The sequence below is a fragment of the Alexandromys fortis genome, unplaced genomic scaffold (assembly GCF_014885135.2).
Source record: "Alexandromys fortis isolate MF-2015 unplaced genomic scaffold, M_Fortis_MF-2015_v1.1 scaffold_265, whole genome shotgun sequence".
NCBI classification, from domain to species: domain Eukaryota; kingdom Metazoa; phylum Chordata; class Mammalia; order Rodentia; family Cricetidae; genus Alexandromys; species Alexandromys fortis.
In genome coordinates, this window is record NW_026068166.1 from 583041 (window position 1) to 604045 (window position 21005).

Below are 21005 nucleotides of genomic sequence, written 5' to 3' on the forward strand. Positions count from 1 at the left end.
TAGAATAGCTCAAATCTAAAAAGTTACTTTGGGACACCAGTGTTTGCTTTCGCAATCACCTGTGCCATTTTTGAAATTAAAGTCAACATTTTGATTTATACCAAAAAGTGAAAAAAACAGATGAAAATGAGAAGCACCATCATTCTGAATAGCATTCATCTTCCTTAAATAGACCATCTCATCCTGTGTCAGTGTTCAACTGATTTTCAAGGGTATTTCCAAGCAAAATGTATTGTAGTTCCCCTGCCAACTGTTCTCCTGTGTTGCCCTGCTTTCACGTTGATATTGTAAGTGCCATTTTGTGCGTATGTTCAAAAAATTCACAGCACTAAAGAAGAAAATGGAGTGTCAGGCTGAAAAAAAAAGGAAAATGCCTTTATGTGGTAAGCAAATCTGGTTCATATCAAGGCTCGTATAATCATTGATAGAGATGGGATCAAAGTGTTTGAAAGTCAATTTGTGTGGTTTATTAGTGTTGTGTCATTATCATATTGTCATTATATATATCTAGAGACAAATTGAGAATGATAAGGTGGTCAGTTAGTATGGGTCTTCATTAAATGACAACATGCTAGCAACAATTTTTCACTATGACAAATTATGCTCATAGGAGAATGAACCAAAGGTTTTACAGTTTGAATAAAAAAAAAAACAAAAGAAGAAGGCCAAGTAACATATAGACCTATCAGAATTACACCTGACTTCTCATTGGAGACAATGAAAACCAGAAGAGTGTGGTCAAGCTTTATGCAGACATTAAGAGACCACGGATGGCAGCCTAGATTATTATACCCAGCGAAATTTTTAGTCACCATAGATGGACAAAACAACATATTCCACAACAGAACCAGAGTCAACTAATACCTAGACACAAACCCAACCCTATACAAAGTACTCGAAGGAAAACTCCAACCCAAGCAAGTTGGTTACATCAACAAAAACACAGAAAATAGATGATCTCACAGCAGCCAATCCCAAAGAAGGGGAAAACACATGCAATAACATCACCAACAATGACAACTAAAATAACAGGAGTTGGGAATCACTGGTCATTAATATCCCTTAATGTAAATGGACTCAACTCACCTATAAAATGACACAGCCTAACAGATTGGATATGAAAACAGAATCCATCCCTCTGCTGCATACAAGAAACACACCTCAGCCTCAAAGACAGATATTGCCTCAGAGTAAAGGGTTGGGAAAAAATTTTACAATTAAATGGACCTAAGAAACAAGCTGGTGTAGCTATTCTAATATCTAACAAAATAGACTTCAAACTAAAAATAATGAAAAGAGACAAAAAAAAAAGACATTTTATATTAGTCACAGGAAAAATCCACCAAGAGGAAATCTCAATACTGAACATCTATGCCCCAAATACAAGGGTACCCTCATATGTAAAAGAAACACTTCTAAAGCTTAAATCATACATTAAACCCTACACACTAATAGTAGGAAATTCAATACCCCTGTTTCCACTGGACAGGTCTGACAGACGGAAAATTATCAGAGAAATAAGGGAACTAACAGATGTTATGACGCAAATGGACTTAACAGACATTATATAGAGAGCATTCCATCCAAACAAAGAAGAATATACCTTCTTCTCAGCACGTCATGATAACAAAACAAACCTCAATAGATAAAAAAAAAATTGGAATAACCCCACATATCTTATCAGATCACTGTTTCTTAAAATTAGAATTCAACAGCAACACTAATTCCAGAAAGCATACAAACACATGGAAATTAAACAATGCTCACCTAAAGTGAAGCATCAGTGGGTCAAGGAAAAAATTAAAGTCTTCCTAAAATTCAATGAAAATGACCACACAACATTCCCAAATCTATGGGACACAGTGACAGTAGTGTCAAGAGGAAAGTTCATAGAAACCCTGTCTTGAAAAACCTAAAATAAATAAATAAACAAACAAACCAACAAACAAACTGGAAAATCCTACAGCAATGAGTTAACAGATCATTTGAAAACTTTAGAACAAAAAGAACCAAACTCACCCAGGAGGACTATATGGCAGGAAATAATCAAATTGAGAGCTGAAATCAACAAAATAGAAGCAAAGAAAACAAGACAAAGAATTGGTTCTTTGAGAAAATCAACAAAATAGACCAACTTTTATCCAAACTAACCAAAAGTCAGAGAGAGAATATTCCAAATTAACAAAATCAGAAATAAAAGAAGGACATAAGAACAGACACGGAGGAAATCCATAAAATCATTAGGTCATATTTTGAAAACCTTTACTCCACAAAATTGGAAAAGTTAAAGGAAATGAACAACTTTCTGTATAAATGTCATTTATCAAAGTTAAATCAATACCAGATAAGCAAAGTAAATAGACGTATACTGGGTAAGAAATAGAAAGAGTCATCAAAAGTCTCTCAACTGAAAGAAGCCCAGGACCAGATGGTTTCAGCTCAGAATTCTACAAGATTTTTCAAAGAAAAACTAATACCAATAACTCCTCAAATTGTTCCTCACAATAGAAACAGAAAGAACATTGCCAAACTCTTTTTATGACGCTACATTTACTCTGATACCCAATCCACATAAATACATTACTAAGAAAGAGAATTACAGACCAATCTCACTCATGAACATTGATGCAAAAATACTCAATAAAATACTGGCAAATCGAATTCAGTTTGATTTATATAATGTAAGATAAATTCTACACATTCAATATATTTCCAATTCACTTTTCTTATTTTTGAGCTATGACAGAATGTGAAAAAAATATCTATAGTGTGAGAGGTTAATTTTTTAAGTTCATTTCTTATTATTTTTTCAATTTCCTTAGTCGCTATTAACTTCATGATAATTATAATGGTACGTTATATAGTCTTAACTGAAATGAGGATGAACATCTCTTTCTAGGTAGTGATTAAAAGTTGACTTTATTTTTCCAGAGGTTTAGATCAATTCTCAAAGATTTAATTGCTATGACAACATAAAATTCAAACTTGCTTTCTAAAGAAAAACAACATACAGAAATGTTACTTATATTATTCAAAACACTGATTGGTTAATCCTAAATAAGGCATCCGTTAATTCATTAAAAAGCACAAACACTGCATTTTTCTTTAATAAGACACACCACAGAGAGTCAGGAAGAAATTCAGAGGATATTGTGCACGATAGATAAACAGTCAAGTATCTATAGATAAATTCTCTACTTTTGGAAAATGGCAATAACTAATATCAAAAACAATACCTTAAAAATCTATTCTACATCACATAGGGATACGGCTGCAGTATAGAAAAGACAAGTAGTTTTTGCTTCCTTCAGAGTATCTGTGAATTAAACATATTAAAAAACACAGTGTATTAGAAAAAATGGCTCATCCAAATAATTTGCCTTCCATATATCCCTGAGGAAATATTATATTTTTGTGCAGTTAGAAATGATTTTCTAACTTTACCTTGACTCTTGTTACCTCTGCCACTCGTTAGTGCTCCTGTCTCCATCTTTGCCTACACCTTATTCATTTCTGTGCCCACCTTAGCCCTCTGGTATTTCTCCATTATTGCTAGCAAGTGCTTCCCCTAGGATTTTGTACTTTGTCAAGACTTATACATACATTCCTGCCCATATATGTTCCCCATGCATAGAAGTTAACATATATCCTGTTCTCATTTCATCCATGGCTTGCCATGCATTTTCAAATGATTTGCTCCTCAGTATTTTCCTGTTTTTAGACTCTCTTGGATCTGCATTGCTATTTATTGAAAAGATGGTATATAAGGACATGAGAGCAATGCTACTTAAGGAAACTTTGCCCATCCTCACACAAGGAACTATAAATTCCTTTGATGTATATACAACTATAGCAATTAGAGGACATCAAATGCACAAAATATCTTTGATGATTTACCTTTTATATATAAAAAACAATTTAGGAATGTCTCACATGGGTACTTATTGTATTTTGGAAATTCATTGCTAGGATCTTGATAATATTCAGTTTTATTTTTAAATTATGTATACCTATTTATAAGTTATTTTAATAGGATGTTGGCCAAAACTACTCATCTTGAAAATATTCATTTGGGAAACATTTACAATTTCCATTTGTCTCCCCATTTCAGTCCAAGTTCAACTTATCTTAAATACTGTGGGTTTTTTTTTCTTCAGCCATAATTGAAAGTCGAAAAGAAAGAAAACGCTTTTTTTTTTTTCCCAGTCCTGTCCAAACAGGTTTAACCAATTTTGGTGAGCTCAAAATAGTCCTTGTAGAAGTTTAGAAAGCTCATTTGCTCCCTCCATCACTTTCATTCCTTCTTCACCACGGCGCAATTGTAAATGTAAACTTCCCAAGAAGATGAGCCGGGCTGCAATTTTCAGCTAATTGGGAAAAGCAGCCCTGAGTCGAGCACTGTCAGACTGATTTGAGTCTTAAGATATGATGATGATTATTGTGTCAAATGTAATCAAGACTGTGGGCTCTGAACTGCCTAAAGGGCTGGCTGGTTTTAATGCAGGTTCGTATATGAAGTAGACCTCTCGTTCACCGATAGTCACAGCTGGCTGTAAAAGGCAGCAATTTTTAAAATGCTATTTCTTTCTCTATGGAGCTGCGAGGAGCAGAGATTGGGTTCACAGAAGGCAAATGTCCTCATTTCCTCTTCCTAAATTCTATTTATTTTCTGTTTGATAGCCTTCATCTTAAAGTTTTCCCGCGGTTGTCTGTCAGTGGCCTGCAAACTTCTTAAACACATCAGTCCTATGTACCTTTTCAAACAAAAAACACTTCAGAGCTCCTAGCTTGCTATGGTGAACCTCAACCTTTGTGAGGGCACATGTAAAAAGATGACTTTAGCGAGAGAGAGTATACTTTATAATAGAATAACAGCATATATTTTAGTATGCAGTTATTAAGACAGTATTACACTGAAGCAGAAGACAACTGTGTAGATGGGACTACAAACACGATATTAACGGGGAGACAAATGGAGTAACAGCAGTAGGTTGCAGTGTCTCAAATACTGCGAGTGATACTGCCCGTCCCTAGGGTAACTTTTGAATATGGTGAACAAACTCATGACACCATTTTTTAAAGATGGGTTTGATTTGTAATTCATCTCAGCAGGTCTGTGTGTGGGTGTGAGTATGTGCATGCAGGCACCCGTAGATAGCGGAGGAATTCATCGGACAGCCCTGAGACGCCTGTGACAGGAAGTTGTCATCTGTCTTATCTGGGACCCACCATGCTCTTGTCCTTTACAAGAGCAGTATGTGCTATTAACCACGGAAATATCTATCCCCACAAATTTTATTTTGACATTATATAATTTCAACACCACAAAATAAAATATCCTTAGCATTTTTGTAGCAGTTGGTCGCATTCCTGAAAAGTACACCATGTGTTAGCACTATCAGAAAAAAAATGTTTTATGTTTGTGTGTAAAATTGAATTATGTCCCACATTCGGGCATTAGTTACGATGATTACTTTATAATTAAAATTCTAGTGGGACATTTCAATGGTCTCTGGGATTTTAAGTCACTTTTTCCTGTTTTTCAAGACTTTTTCCCCATGAATAGTCTCTTTTTGCTGAATTCCAAGGACTCTGTTCAGTTACAGATTTAGTCAAAATTCTTGCCTTATTTTCCAGAATATTTTTCATTTTATAATCTGTGATATTTGCTTAATTTTCCAGATAAAAAGTGATCTGGGGATTAATGAAGTTAAACTCCTCTCTTAAAACATAACATATGTTTATTGATATGGCTGCTACTTTTACAAAACTGGATGAAATGAACAAAGCCTTAAGATCTGTTGGTGTGTCTAGGAAATCTGTTAAGTTTCTATTGTCAATGCCCTTCAGTCTACTGCCACAGCCTTTATTGAACAATATGGTCTGTAGAAGTAGTAATGAAATATCCTGTCCATAGCTGCATGTTTATTTTAATAGCATGTTGGCAAATGCAGTAGGATTGCATTATGTAAAGCACATGGAATATTATTATTTCCTGTTATCCCAAATTCTAACCAGTACTTAGGTAGAGGCTATAAGAAAAACACCAAGTAAGTTCTTATAAACATTGACCAGGTAAATTTAGGAAAACAAAACCAGATGCACACATGTGCAGAGATAAATGACAACTTATTATCTGTATCTTTCAGATGAAAAATAGTTTATGTTGAAAAATTTTCAGAGCGGTAGATGAGCAAAATGCAATCTGTTCACATTTCCTCCTCGGAGCCTTGGCAAAGTCTTTCCTTTGAATACGCTAGAGAAGGACTAGCTAAGTACCTTTAGCTATTGAATGGGTAGATACTGTTTCATGCTGTTAGACAAATGATCTCAATGAATAGTCAGTGTCCAGTGGTAAAAGCGTATTTCTTCTGATGCTGGGCCACAAGGCTCGGTGTGCATCCTTAACAGTACGTGAATAGAGTCCAGGAGAAGATGCCCTTCCAGTTTATGGATAGTACACGACAGAACAGGCAGAGATATGGGAAATAAGAGAAAGAAAATGAATATCTAGCCAAGATTGTTTATAGCTTGATGTCTCTGAACCAAGGACTCTGCTTGGAAGAATTCTGAAAATTTGTCACAATGAGAAGCTAATTTTGACAGGTGTTGTTCTTTTTGTGTGTTCTCTCTTTGTAAATATTCAGGTAATAATAGCAGAAATTTAGCCCTTAACAACTAAATGCAATGTATTGCCCAGTAAATCTGCCTATCATATCTCTTTTATTGCTAGGGGAAAAGAGCAAGCACTTAGACAAAGCAAAAATTCTTCTCATGTGTGAGCAGGTCTATTAAAGCTATAATTCTCTTTTAGAGTTAGCTTTTTTTTAACAAAAACAGCTACAAATACTCTTTTTTGTAAAAGAAAAATCATAAACAATTACACATGCATTCACACCAGGAATTTAAGATTTTTAAAAATGAAAACCATTAGCCTCATTTTTAGAAACTGTGTCCAGTTCAGAGTAGGTTTATTGATTTTTAACTGAATTTATTGCATGCCTGATAAATGCCAGGAATAGTATAAATTCTTGCCTTTATGGAATTTACAGTAAGTTAATGTTGAAGAATATTAACACTATAGTAAGCAGTGACTGTATCAAGGAATCCTTGAAGCCAAAGTATAGCACTTCTTTGGTCTTGAAATTCTAATTGAAAAAAAATCCTCATTCTATAACACGCTTTACAAATCTTAATTGATATTATAAAAGCCATCAATGAATTTCTAAGTGTCTTGGTCTTTTTAGATGCTCTATTTGCCCTAGTAATTAAAAGTAAGAAATGAAGGAACCTTTAATCTTATTTTGATAAGTTTTAATTAGTTCGTGCTATTGTAATTTTACATCTTTTCTTATAAATCATATCTGAGCCAGCATAATAGGCTTGAAATTGGAAGGACCACTCTTTAAAAATATAGCAAGATTTAGTCACTTTATGAGGTTAATTCATTTCTCTATTGACCAGATAAAAAGCATTTATTTTAATTTAAAATTTATATGTACTTATTATGAAAAGGTCATGAGTGTATGTTCTAGAATTTTCTTTAATTAGTAAAAAGCTAACTACTTTATTACTGCCTATTTTAATACCTGTTTTTAATATAAAATTCTGAAGCCTATCTTGAAACCAAAGAACAGTGCTCATTTTAAAAATGTTTCATAGACAGTACTTGAAAGTAAGGAAAAAAATTCTTTTGTCTACACACATATACCATAATCCTAATTCATATAACAATCACAAAAGGCAAAAGATAATTTATTAATAATGTATAATTATACATATTTTTGCCTTGTAGTGAGATTGGCATGTCCCTTTAAGAGGAAATGTCTTCGAATGTGATGGCCTGAATGAGGTGTTTTAAGGTTTTGCCATTTAATTTGGAAACTCATTAAGCCTCTTTGAAGGTCCCTTTGTAGTTCCTAGTGTTCAAAATAATGTAACTTGTCCTACTAGCTTTATCAAGTAATTTAAAGTATCAAAGTCATTGTATCTATAAATAAGCCTTAGGTTGAAAAACAGTACTTTAGTGCAAAATACTATACTCCAAAATATTGAATGTAAATATAAAGTCTCTTTCCAGACCACACTGTTAACTGCAAGAGTGCTTAGTATGTGGGTATTTGAAGTCAAATATTTACAAAACATAACTTAATCTTCTAGGAGAACTTATGAAGTCATTGATGTTTTCATATTCTATTGATAGTGCTTTTTTATACATTCATTCTTTTGACTGATGATAATTTTAACAGCTTATTTGATTCGACTATGGTTTTCTCTTTTTGTCTTAGAAAACTGAATCTTCGTGTTTTGCCAAGTTCTGGTTATTATGAACTAATACCCACAGATCCAAATTTCTGTTTCTCTGTGAGTTATCACAGATGAGGTTGTAGTATTTGCTTAAATGCACAGTCTTAGGAAATTTTAAAGGATTGATCCTAGTCATGACTTTTAATTTGGTATCCCCCTCCCCCGTGTAATGGCCCTTCCCCCACATGTCTTCACAGTTACACTCTGTAATCTAGGTTCTTTTGAAAACAGACTATGGAGACGAGGCTATATTGGAATGTGTCATCCTTCTGCCTCTTCCGCTTTTTGAGCTTATTTTTATTTTATTTTATTTTTNAGCCTGTCCTGGAACTAGCTCTTGTAGACCAGGCTGGTCTCGAACTCACAGAGATCCGCCTGCCTCTGCCTCCCAAGTGCTGGGATCAAAGGCGTGCGCCACCACCGCCCGGCTTTTGAACTTATTTTCTCCATATCTTTTTAGTTGAAAAAAAAACTGTTTAATATTGTCTGTCAAATTTTAAAATTTAAAGATACTAACACTGAGTAGCCAGAACCTTAAAGATACACATTATTAATACTGTTTAGAATAAAAATTATTTCTAACAGTAAACTCCATCCTAATCTAATTTTGTATGTATATTAAAAGTAGTCCTATCTGAATTTTTTCTGAAGACCCTTTTCAATTTTATAAATTCCAAGTCAGTATATTGAGTGTTTTTATATGAATCAAATGAACTTCATCAGAAATGATTTTGCAAGTTTCCAAAATAATATGTTTTAATATTGTAGCATTACAAAACTAAAAACACAGATCACAAATGAAAGAATATTAATCTTTTTACCAACGTAAGAGAGAAAAGTATACGTGCATGTTATAGCTGCTGCTGATATAATTTACATTTCTTTAGTCAGTCAATTTTCTCTGTTATTAATGACAAAGAAACACAAGTCCAATCAAATGACTAATATGACGAGAACATGTTTTACTTTTATATCCGAATTTTCGCTTTCAGGGATATTCAAGTAGTTTCAAGAAGAGTACATAAATATGATTTTTATTAATAATATATTTTTCAAATTATGACTTTTAAATACATTCATAATGGGGAAAGAATGAAAGAGATACAGTATATATTTTATATTGTTTGAATTCTAGATAATATCTGAATTCTTTTTCTACATGAAGGTAAATTCAAGCTGATTTTTTTTTTATAAAAAACAAAATATCTGTGTTATTGAAGGAAGATCGCACCTCTATGCTCAAAGCTGAGGTTTATCTTTGGAGGACTAATCTATTATTCGTGCAAGGATGTTACTACTGCACATGTTACAAAATCATCCCGTGCTGTCTGGGGTGATGAAAGGTTGGAATGAGTTTTCTGAGAACTAATCAGCAATACTTTGGGAACATTTAGGTCGTGGTTTCCAATTAACTCTGGAGAGTTTGAGTAATTTACTACCAGATCTCAGGAGAGAAGGAATGAAAACCTCGTTAACTCAGATGTCGGTGGGTGAACAACAAACCACCAAATTTGCATTGAAAGCGATTTTTTTTTTGTTTTGAAGCAAAGAGAAGCTAAATGTTTTCTGCTACAATGAGGATAATGTAATATCTTTGTATGTGTCTTTTACCATGTGTTTTAACAATCCTGTTTACTGTGAAGTAACAAAAGAGTAAAATTTATGTCCACAGTGTGAGGGGCAGGAATCAGTGGCATAGCCTTCCTTGTACATCTACTCAAATGAATACATCTGTCTTCATAATTAGATAAACTTATTTTTAGGACATAAGAGAGATTATAATCCTATGTCTTTAAAAAATGGAAAAATGAAATCAACTGTCACTCACACTGTTTATCCAAAGGTTTCTTATATTTATAAAAATCAGTTCAATTGGGCAAACATTTACTGAGCATGTATGTCTGCATTCTGGAACAAAACTAAGCTAAGTGATTTTCGTGTTTGAGAAAATTAGTGTATAAGTTCATGAATGCACTCAGATATGGTACATTTGAGCTATAGTATAGAATATATTTGCCCACAGAATATTTATAGCCCTCCCACAGAATTTTTATAGCCCTAGCACACTGTATGTGTAATTGCATTCTTCCCTATTTGTTCCCCTACCAGAATTGAGTATATAAAGTGGCAAGTCTAAACTCTAAAGATAAATTCTGTATCGTCATTATTAAACATAGATCCTGGTACATAAACATGCAATAGATTCATGTGTGAACTTGTCAATGAGATATTAATTCACATGTGGATAAAAGAACGAGGTGTTCAGATTTATAGATTATCTTTTTATTGGTCAGAATAACTGGGAAGAAAAAGACTATCAACTGAAATTAAGCAAAGGAAAATAGAGACAAAAATAGGCATGGTAGTTTATTTATATTTGAAGTCCCAAAATTTGGGAGGAAAGGCAGAAGGATTGAATTTCAAGGGCAGTCTCCGTTACATAGTGGATTTGAAGCCAGCCTGGACTATTAGATCCTACTTTAGTGAGAAAAGAAAGAAGAAGGGGTATGGGGAGTGGAGCTTAAGAAACAAAGCTTGTCGAGAAGCATGGGCAGGTGGAGCTCTTTTGAGTTCATGGCTAACAGGTTTTTTCTGAAGAGTTCCCGGTCAGCTAGGAATACACAGTAAGACCCTGTCTCAAATAAATATGTTTATTTATTTGTTTGTCTTTTAATGAGATCAAGAGTAAGAAGGGAAAAGTATGGTACTGTAAATTCATTAAAAATGGGATTCCACACATTAAAATATTACTTATTAATTAGCATAATAATTCTTATGATATTTACAGAAAATTTCAACTTCAGTTATATAATATACCTCTGTGTGTGTGTGGCTCTCCTAACACTGAGGAAACTGTGATAGGAGGGTTGTGGTGAGTTTGAGCAATGCTGTTCATTCCAGAGCATTAAGGACTACAGAGTAAAACTGTGTCTCCATCCACAACAAGGAGAAAGAAGAACTTTTAATATGTGCATATATGCAAATTTTGTGATTATATTCACCCCATTAGCCTCTCTTACCCTGCCTCTGAAGTCCTTCTTCCCAACTTCCATGTCTTCCTTTGACCCATGAATTTAAACAGGGTTGCCTGGAACATGGGGAGGAGCTTATTTGGTAGACTATGGGCAACTCCTCAGTGGCCTTGCCATTGAAGAAAGCAGCATTTCCTCCCTAGGTGTCCATTAGCTGTCAGTAGCTCCCCAAGAAAGGGTTTGACTTCATGAGCAGCTCTCCTATCTATGATAGAATCTTTGCAGCACCCCACCCTGTTCATTTATATTGTTCAATTACACATACTTTTAATCTAGAAATATAATTCACTGAGAAAGCTTTTCCCTCCATATTTCTAATACATACTAAAATCTTCAGCCTTACCTTAGAAAATAAAAGTCCCCCTTCCCTTGTCCTTAGTTTTTATGTATTAAGATTATCCCACATTAAATTGCAATTTCAGCTTCAGAAAAAGCATGGAGGCTTAGAAAATTATTCACATATAGTAGTGTGTGTATATGCGCGCACACACACATGTGCACATACTCATGTATGTGTATGTATAAAATGACAGATGGTATATTCATTTCCTTGTTGATAATCACATATATATCTTAATGGCTATGGAGGGACATGTTTTTTTTTTTTTTTTTTTTTTTGTGATTTGTCACCTTTTCTCCGAGTTGGGACTGGATAAGCATCTTCTTGAGCTTATGTAATTTCGCACTGTTTCACAGATCCACAATTTTGCCCCTTCAAACACTCTTTTTATTAGCTGATATTTCAGAACCCCATTGTCTCTTTTGGAGATCACAATCTGCAAGATTAATAAAAATCCAGAGACAAATATTGAGGTTCAACCTGAAGGACAGAAAAGCAAAACAGCTAGTCACTGGCTATTACCTCTCTCTCAGTCTGAAATGGAGATTATGCCTCCAGGAATCCTCAGAAAGAGCCTGAGAACTGTCTCCTCCCATTTTATATTCCTTTCTAGTGCTGGGATTAAAGTCGTGCACCACTACCCCCTGGTTTCTATGGCAAACGGGTGTGGCTACTGGGATTAAAGGTGTGTGATATCATGGTCTATAAGGCTGACCAGGGTGGCTGTTTTGCTCTCTGATCTTCAAGCAAGCTTTATTTATTAAAATACAAAAGAAATATCACTACAACAATCTGTATGAGAAAGTGTTTAGTTCTCCCCATAAATTCAGTTTTTCAGAAAGCAGATTCTAAGAAAGTACTTAATGTCTGGGATTTTACTGAGAAGTGTGCTCTGGCTTCGCACTGGTTTTGGCTAACAATCATCTAAACCCCACCCCACCCCAAACGAAGAACCAGCGTCTACCTCAGGTTCATCAAATACAGATGAACTTCCCACACAACCACAAGGCTACCATATTTTCAATCAGGTCCAGTCAGGGCAAGCATATCTCCTGACTTACATCCTGACTGTGCATCTTCTGCCTATGCAATCAAGGGCAGGGGTACATCCTGACAAATTTTCTGCCCATATACCTCCTGCCCATGTGTGGTCAAGCATAGCTAATGCAGATGGCTCCGACAAACATAGGACAGGTGGGAAGTTATTCTTAATTGTCTTAGTTGCAAACAGAACACTTAACCTGCAAGGTATACTTTTCCTGTTTTGGTCTCCCATTAATTTGCCTAGTGAATTGCTCTTTTTCCTGTTTTGGTCTCGCAATGGTTTCTGCCTGCTTCGGGGATGAGCAGAGCAACTTTGGAGAAGGAGGCTCTTTTAATTCTGTTCTAGCCTCAAATAATGCTGACACACGAGAACCTTCAGCCAGCAGAACTCCCAGTCAGAGATTGGAACAGCATACTCCAGCATCGCTCACACAGTACTTCTCAAAGTTTCATCCCCAGTAGAAGTGTTTTTTTCAAACTTTCGCATGTGTTTGAGATGCCTGGAAGGCTTGCTCAAACACAGCTGCTTGGGCTCCACCCACTGAGTTCCTCTTTCAGTAGAGCTAGCCTGAGGCCTGAGAATTTGAATTTCTAATAAGTTCTCAGATGTGGCTGCTGGGACTGCTGGTCCATGAACCATATTTTGAAACCACTGTTGTATACCACCCTTATTTATGGACTAAGAGAACAGGTCTTAGCACTAGAAGGTAACCTTTTAGATATCATGAATTCTTTATCCCATGAGATTAAATTCTTATCTCTTTTCATGCATTATATACTTGGAATAGTGATAATTAAGCTTTATTATATAGAAAGAATTTAATATACTAGATGACAGTTTAAAAGCCTTCTTGCAATTTCTTATATATACTCATTATTCCCTCTAAAATCCAGTGAAATTGTCTTCAGGGTCCATAGGATTGTATCTCCTAAATAGAGAACTTTAAAATAAGCCACATTAGCAGTCTCTTTTCCCTAGCCAATCTTTTATTTCTCATTATTTTTATATTTTTATTTATCACATAAGCCATCCAAAGGCATATGGTTGAGGAAAATGAAAAACTAAGGGACACATTTAGACCTAATTTGAATGCACAAATATGGAAATTAATTACCATGGACTTATTTCTAGGATAGTCTTGACACAATTAAATCTTAGAACTCAATAAACTCTGTACACGCCTCGAACCTAGGAGTGAGTTTGGAGTCATTAAAAGCCCCATGGAAGCAGGAAACAGCAGTTGAGTCTGTGATCCAACAGCTTCGGAAAAGAGCTTATTCGAAGAGATTTTCTGCTCTTGCTTCCATTTCTTCTTAAAGTATTTCCCGAATAAGGAAATATTCCGCCTGATGTTGTCAATATGTCAGACCACAAGGGTATCCTTGAAGAAAATGGTGCCTTACTGTCCTGAAAATGTTCCTCGGCTTCCCTAAGGGCCTAATTTACAAAGCAGAAAACTGCAGGCAGGATTTGGCTGAGAATCACATTGTCTAGATAGAGCCCTTTCATCTGACTTCCTGCACGCTGCTTTCAAAGTTATTTACTAGTCCCTTCTTACGGAAGCGGAAGGTGAATGGTGTGTCTCACTGAAGGGCAGAAGAGCTAAGACGGATAGAGTGCCCCTCCGCATGAAGATGCCTCTGAGAATGACTTTCACACTCTCTAATCTCTGAAGCTTCATTCTGCTGTGGGTGACTTTCAGTTTGTCCTTTCGTTGTGTCTGAAAGTGGAGTATATTCCACAATAAGCCAACGTCTTAGCCAGGAATTGTCTTCTAGACTGGGACAGTTTATTTCTATGATGAGTTTTAGGCTGCGGGTAGAATAACTCTTAGTTTAAACTGCAAGAAACTGTCTCTTTGGCAAGTCCGTGCCAGTAGATTGTCAGTATTTGCTCAAGAGCTTCCCTCTGTATTACAAGCCCAACTTTCCCATTCAGAGTCCTCGAGCTGCGACAATGGCACAGAAAACGTCTTACCTACAAATGAGGGAAAGTGGCGGTCCCAGTTAGCCCTGCAGCTGTTCCAGATTTCACTACCGTGCCCAACCAGAACTCCACGGTACCTTTTACTTGTGGAGTATTAACATTTATTTAGGAGTTGATAAATGGCTTAGTGCAGCGCTCATGTTTTTCCAATAGCGGCACCCTCATAAACCTACTCTCTTCTCTAGCAGTTAGTACAGAGCACAGCGGGAAGATTTCCATACAGTCTGAGCACTGAGACCACACTGTGAAAGACTGTGTGCTCAGCAGAACCTCCCCCGCGATGAGCACACAGCTCTTCTGGGGACTTCACTGCACTGCCTCTGGCTCGGCAGGCCTTGTTCATTGCCTGCTTTGCACATCCCATAATAAAGTTGATGCTAAAATAAATTGCGGTTTTGCATAATTATTGACAATCACATCTTAACAAGCAGTATGTATCATATTCAAGTGTTCAATTTTTTGAAATCCATTTTTAGCTTATGTTTAATCCCAGCAAGTGTTTGTGTAGTCGTAGAAGGCAAATAAGGCATTTAAATAGAGTACTAATTTCCTCATTGCAGACAAAATTTACCTGAATCTTTTCAGATGGGACTGTTACTGCTTAAGGCAATTTTCCCTCCTGAGCTATTATTATACACATCTTTGCTCAGGGTGTTTGTATGTATATCCACATAATATGCAATATATATATATATGCGTGTGTATATATATTATACATATATAATTGGAAATTATGATTTAAAAAATTCTCATAAGGGATTTTTGTTTCTTCCAGTTTTTAAACACAACTTGGAAATGAGAAAATGAGGTGTAGGCAGAGGAACTAACATTGTTATTAGCAATCATCAGCAGTCGTAATGTGTGAAGTTTGTTCATCATAGCAGTAGAAGAATGATGAGTTAGTAACAAGCCAGATCACACAACTGGGAAAAGATATTGGGAACTGAGTCACTGTTTGTCTGATTAGTAAGCTTCAACTTTTTCAACTTGGTGTAGCATTTTTCTTTTCGACAATATCTTTGGTCTGTGACCAACAGAGAGCACAGTGTGAACCTCACAAAATACTTTGAATAAGCTAGTGTGTGGCAAGATGCCAGTTTGCACAACTCTTTCCGTGAAGTGCTTTCTTCTTAGTCTTTTTGTCCCTTCGCCGGTCAATCTGTCTCTTCACTTGCCCCTTCAGTAGTCACCTCCCAGCTCGCCATCTGTGTATTCTTTACTTGTTACTTTATTTAATCCTTGCTTCTTGACTCAGTTTGATATCAAAGATATGCATGGCAAGGGAATTTAAGGTTTTGCATATGAAATTTAATGTCAAATTCTGTGGCATCTCAAAATGAGTTTTCCCATTGCCCAGCACAAACTTAAAGTTGAAAGAAAGGTATTTTGGAGTGTTTATGAACAAAAATTTTACGTCTCTCTCTCTTGATCTGTCTATCTATCTATCTATCTATCTATCTATCTATCTATTATTTATCTATCTATCTGGTATGTGTGTGGCCATTTCTAGAGAAATCTTTATTTATTATTCATCTTTGAGGCAGGGTCCAGGGATTAAACCTAGAAACCTAGGGCCTTGAATTTAGGAGGCAAACACTCTACCATTGATCCCCAGCCCCAGCACATTGCTGTTTATTTTTAATAGCTCCACTTGCATGCCTTCCATCCAGAAGAAATGTTTAGATGAAATTGAAATGAATATTAAACGAAGAGCATGGCATTTTGGTTGGGGGTTAACTGGAGAGCTTCAGCAGCATACCGTCCTTGATCATTTTACTGAGTTCCTTGCATATACCATCCTGATAATAGTGAATCCCATCTGCCTGCTTGTCCTTTACAGAGTGAGTGAGAGAGAGGCAGCTTTGGAAGAAACTCATAGGTTACTACAACAGTTCCCTCTGGACCTGGAGAAGTTTCTTTCCTGGATTACAGAAGCTGAAACAACTGCCAATGTCCTCCAGGATGCTTCCCGGAAGGAGAAACTCCTAGAAGGCTCCAAGGGAGTCCGAGAGCTGATGAAACAGTGGCAAGTAAGTCAAGTGTCCCTGTGTTAGCCCTTTAGTCAATCCACCTGACCCATCACAAGTATTTGTACTTGATGTTGACAAAGTGGGGACAAAAGTAAAGTTTCTTATTCAGGCTGATAGAGTTCAGCATTTGGACAGGAAGGAAAGAGGCAAGAGACAGTAAGAAAAGTCATTTGTAATCCCATTTAATATCATCGGCTTCTAAAATTACAGATATTTTTGACCAGAAAAATATTCGCCTAAAACACCAGGGGTCTTGTCAAACAGAAACTTTACTCAGCCAGAGAAGTAAGTTAAGGGTAGGTTTATTAAATTAAAATGGCTGCCATTTTCACTGTTTACTTAATGTCTTACAGGGAAAGCATCTGTAGGAATTGTCTGTTTTATTTAGCGTTGCTAACTAAATCAGTTTCTCTTCGTTTTTTTTCAAATACATTCTGAAATGTTAATCTGACATTTTGCAGTTTTCTTCCTAACATGATCTGTGAAAATAAAAATGAGATTGCTAAATTTGTTATAGCTCGTGGATGCACAATTTTCAGACAATTGTTTTCCCTGACAACAAAAATTATTAAATCTGTGTGCATGAGCAGCAATAACAGAAGCCTAGAGTAATATTGCTTAAATGGAATTTCAAAGGTTTATTCCTAATAGCTGTTGGAATTTTCCTGAACTATTATGCAACATTATCACATATCTTTTCTTTTGTAACTTTTTGTTCTATATGTGTATATAAATGAACATCACTAGTATTTAGAATATAGTTTGATATGATAAATTTAAGAAATGGACTAAAGAATTTCTTTTCCTATTTTGATGAGACAGTTAGTTTGTTGCTCTAGTACAGACAGTAATAACAGTGATTTATTACATCTTGAATTTGTCATTCTTTTTTATCTTCCTTCTCTGGTGTCACATACCATATCCACAGTGATGTTAGTTTTGTTTGATCCTTTTAAAATAATTTGTTTAGTATAAAGTCTGACTTTATCTCTGCAGAGATTTCCTACAGTTTGGGACAGAATGCAAAAGCTACATAAATTCAGATTTTATTTTGTCTGAATCCTAAAGGATCTCCTATATCATTTATATTTACATATGCAATATTCATGCATGCTATAATCTGGAAAAACTATAGTTCTGAATAATTGAATTGAAAATTGGCTATATGTGTTATTAAGTATGAATAAGGAAAAAGCAAGTTTGTGTTTTGATTTTTCATCTTTCTTTAAAAACGATTGGAAATTAATCTGATTAACATTTCTTAGCTTTCTTGTATTTCTTTTTTAATTAAAAATTTTATTAAAAATTTCCACCTCCTCCCCTCCTCCCATTTCCTTCCCCTTCCCCCGGCTGCCCTCCCCATCCCTCTCCATTCCAAAGAGCAGTCAGGGTTCCCTGCCCTGTGGGAAGTCCAAGGTCCTTCCTCCATCCAGGACTAGGAAGGTGAGCATCCAAACACCCTAGGCTCCCACACAGCCAGTCCATGCTATAGGAACAAAACCCAGTGCCATTGTCCTTGGCTTCTCAGTCAGCCCTCATTGACCACCACGTTCAGAGAGTCCGGTTTGATCACATGTTCCATCAGTCCCAGTCCAGCTGGCTTTGATGAGCTCCCATTAGATCAGCCCCACCGTCTCAGTGGGTGGGCACACCCCTTGTGGTCCTGAATTCCCTGCTCATGTTCTCCCTCCTTCTGCTCCTTGTTTGGATTTGGGAGCTCAGTCCAGTGCTCCAATGTGGGTCTGTCTCTATCTCCATCCATCGCCAGATGAAGGTTTTATGGTGATATGCAAGATATTCATCAGTGTGGCTATAGGATAGGGTCATTTCACGCTCCCTCTCCTCAGCTGTGTATGTATGTGTGTGCTTCTTAAATCTGTGTATATGCTTTTTTATCACCTTCGGAACCAACCTGAAGTATGTTTCTCATATGAACTCCAAGGATGAAACTTTCTGCGTTTTTAGTCTAGGACACTGATTACATAAAATATTCAAAACACCAGAGTCAGAAAATAAAAAATAAGTTAAAATAAGGAGGAATTTCTTTACATTCTTAGTGTAAAGGAGTAATTGTTTCATTGTTATTTTTGTTGTTGTTTTGGTTAACTGCCATTGTTCCTAATTAGGGTCTTCATTTGGTAATCAGTTCATTATTTGGTGCAGGGGCAAGTACACACATGTGTGGAGGTCTGAGAAGGACCTTGGGGGCAGGCCTATGTCTGTCTATCTTACCTGAGGCAGGATCCCTTTGCTGCTTCTGACCCTAGCTGGTAGGAGCTTCTGGAGACTATTCTGTATCTGCTCCTGCCCCCACTCCCACCTACACCCCCACCCCCGCTTGTCCAGAAAGCATCTTGGAGGTACACCAAGTTTTTACATGGAATATAAGGCTTTGAACTCAGGATGTGAAGTTTGCAAGCCAGTGCTTTTACCCTATACTCTGGTCGGTTTTCAATTAGTAATTCTCCAGCCTCAGATTCTCTGAATGTTAGAATTATAAGTGTATGTTGTCAGGCCTATACTGAACTCTATTAATTATTAAAAGAAGAAAAGAAGGAAGGCACCCATATGTTTAATCAAAGTAACAGCTCACCCAACAGATCTTGGGTCCTCTGTCTACTCCAAATCCGAGCAAGATTTGTTTTCTACAAAGGCTACTGCATAGAGAAAAAGATGAAGCCTTTATACGAAGTTTTTTATTTTTTCTGAAATTGCCAACTGTTCTATATAGAGAGACTATGAATCTTATTATTCCTTACAATATTGACTATTGACTTTGGTTATTAGTTACTTCAATATCTATTTAATTGTCACAGTAGTAATTATAACTTATGGGATCTATGAGCACTGAATGTATTATAAATCATGTACTTCCTTAATAAAATTAGTGAATAAATTTCACCATAAAACACAATTAAATTTCCCAATGTATTAGTAGACAGGACTCTTTACTTTCATAACTGAAATCAAGGAATAATATTATGCTTGTCGATACACATGATGAAGACATTTTGCTTATAGTTACTTGTGATAGTCTAGCAAGAATATTGAAGCCATCAAACTTTTATATAACATCATATAGATCCTGAGCATTGATAGTTTGAAAATGTATATATTGCGAATATATTTTAAAATTTAAGAACTGAATTTATAATTGAATCAGATTCTTTTTCTGTCCAAAAAGTGTTCCTCTTTCGTCTAACAGAGTTGATAAAGATGTCCATGGTTCAAACTTCTAACAAAAAAAAATGCTGGATAAAATAAATATTGAATAATTTTGTATCTTTGCAAATATTCGACAAGTTTTATATAACTTCTATGTGATTCTATAAGTAAACCTGCAATATCATTGTTTTACCAGACTGTAAAGAAGCTGCCTTGCTATAGACATATAGTTAGAATTATTCTTTTTAAAGATCTATGAGGGAAGGCTGGCCCCACAAGGGGCTGGCTGCAGGTCCCCACAGGCCTCTGCAGGTCAGCAGATGGGAGACCAAGGCGGATGAAACACAGACAGGTACGCCATGCAGAGAGAGAGTTGGGGTATAAAGTTTATTTAGTGGGTTATGAAAGGGAAAGGGAAGGGGAAGGGGAGAAGAAGATGGCAAAGGAGAGAGACAGTGGGGGGTAGGGGGAGAAAGAGAAAGACAGCAACCACCTCTTCAGAAATTGCTTGCCATGGCAGCAGTGGGGGAAGGAGTGGGCGGGGCTTGTCTCTTAAGGGGACAAGGTATTCAGGTTGGGAGACAGTGTCAGAACTAAGTAAGGAATATGTGTTCTAGTTCTAATTCTTTCATCTGTGAGCTGAGTTTAATTCTTTCATCTGTGAGCCGAGTTTATCTTCTGTGTGTGTGTGTGTGTGTGTGTGTGTGTGTGTGTATCAGCATCAGTTATTGTTGTGGTTTAAGTAAAAATGCTGCAGGTCCCCAAGTGGCAGCAGTAGGCAGCAGACCATGAGACCACGCAGCAGGTCCCAGAGCAGCAGAAGGCAGTGGGCAGTGGGTCCTGAGATCAGCCAGTCCCAGACAGGGAGAGTGCAGTTCCCCAAGTAGCTATAGTGGGCTATGAGTGGCAGCAAGTCACAGGAGGAGAGATAGACAGATGGGCACCACAAGAGACCATGCTGCAGGTCTCAGAAAGTGGCTGGTCCTGGGCAGGGAGCCAGGTGGTGGGTGAAGGACAGAGTCATGAATAGGCAAACCATGCCAAGTGAAGTCGGATATTTATTGAGTGGGTTATGGAGGGGAAGGAGAAAGGGGGAAGAG

At 36.4% G+C, this 21005-nt stretch overlaps 1 protein-coding gene across 3 annotated transcripts in view; it reads left to right on the top strand.

Moving 5' to 3' along the window:
* The window catches only part of Dmd (dystrophin), a 1091134-nt gene that overhangs the window by 563574 nt on the left and 506555 nt on the right, over positions 1 to 21005 (top strand). For all 3 annotated transcript variants that reach the window (XM_050128228.1, XM_050128226.1, XM_050128227.1), the window contains exon 12: positions 16551 to 16740. In XM_050128228.1, the coding sequence (XP_049984185.1) occupies positions 16551 to 16740 (190 nt within the window). The remainder of the gene's footprint in view (positions 1 to 16550; positions 16741 to 21005) is intronic.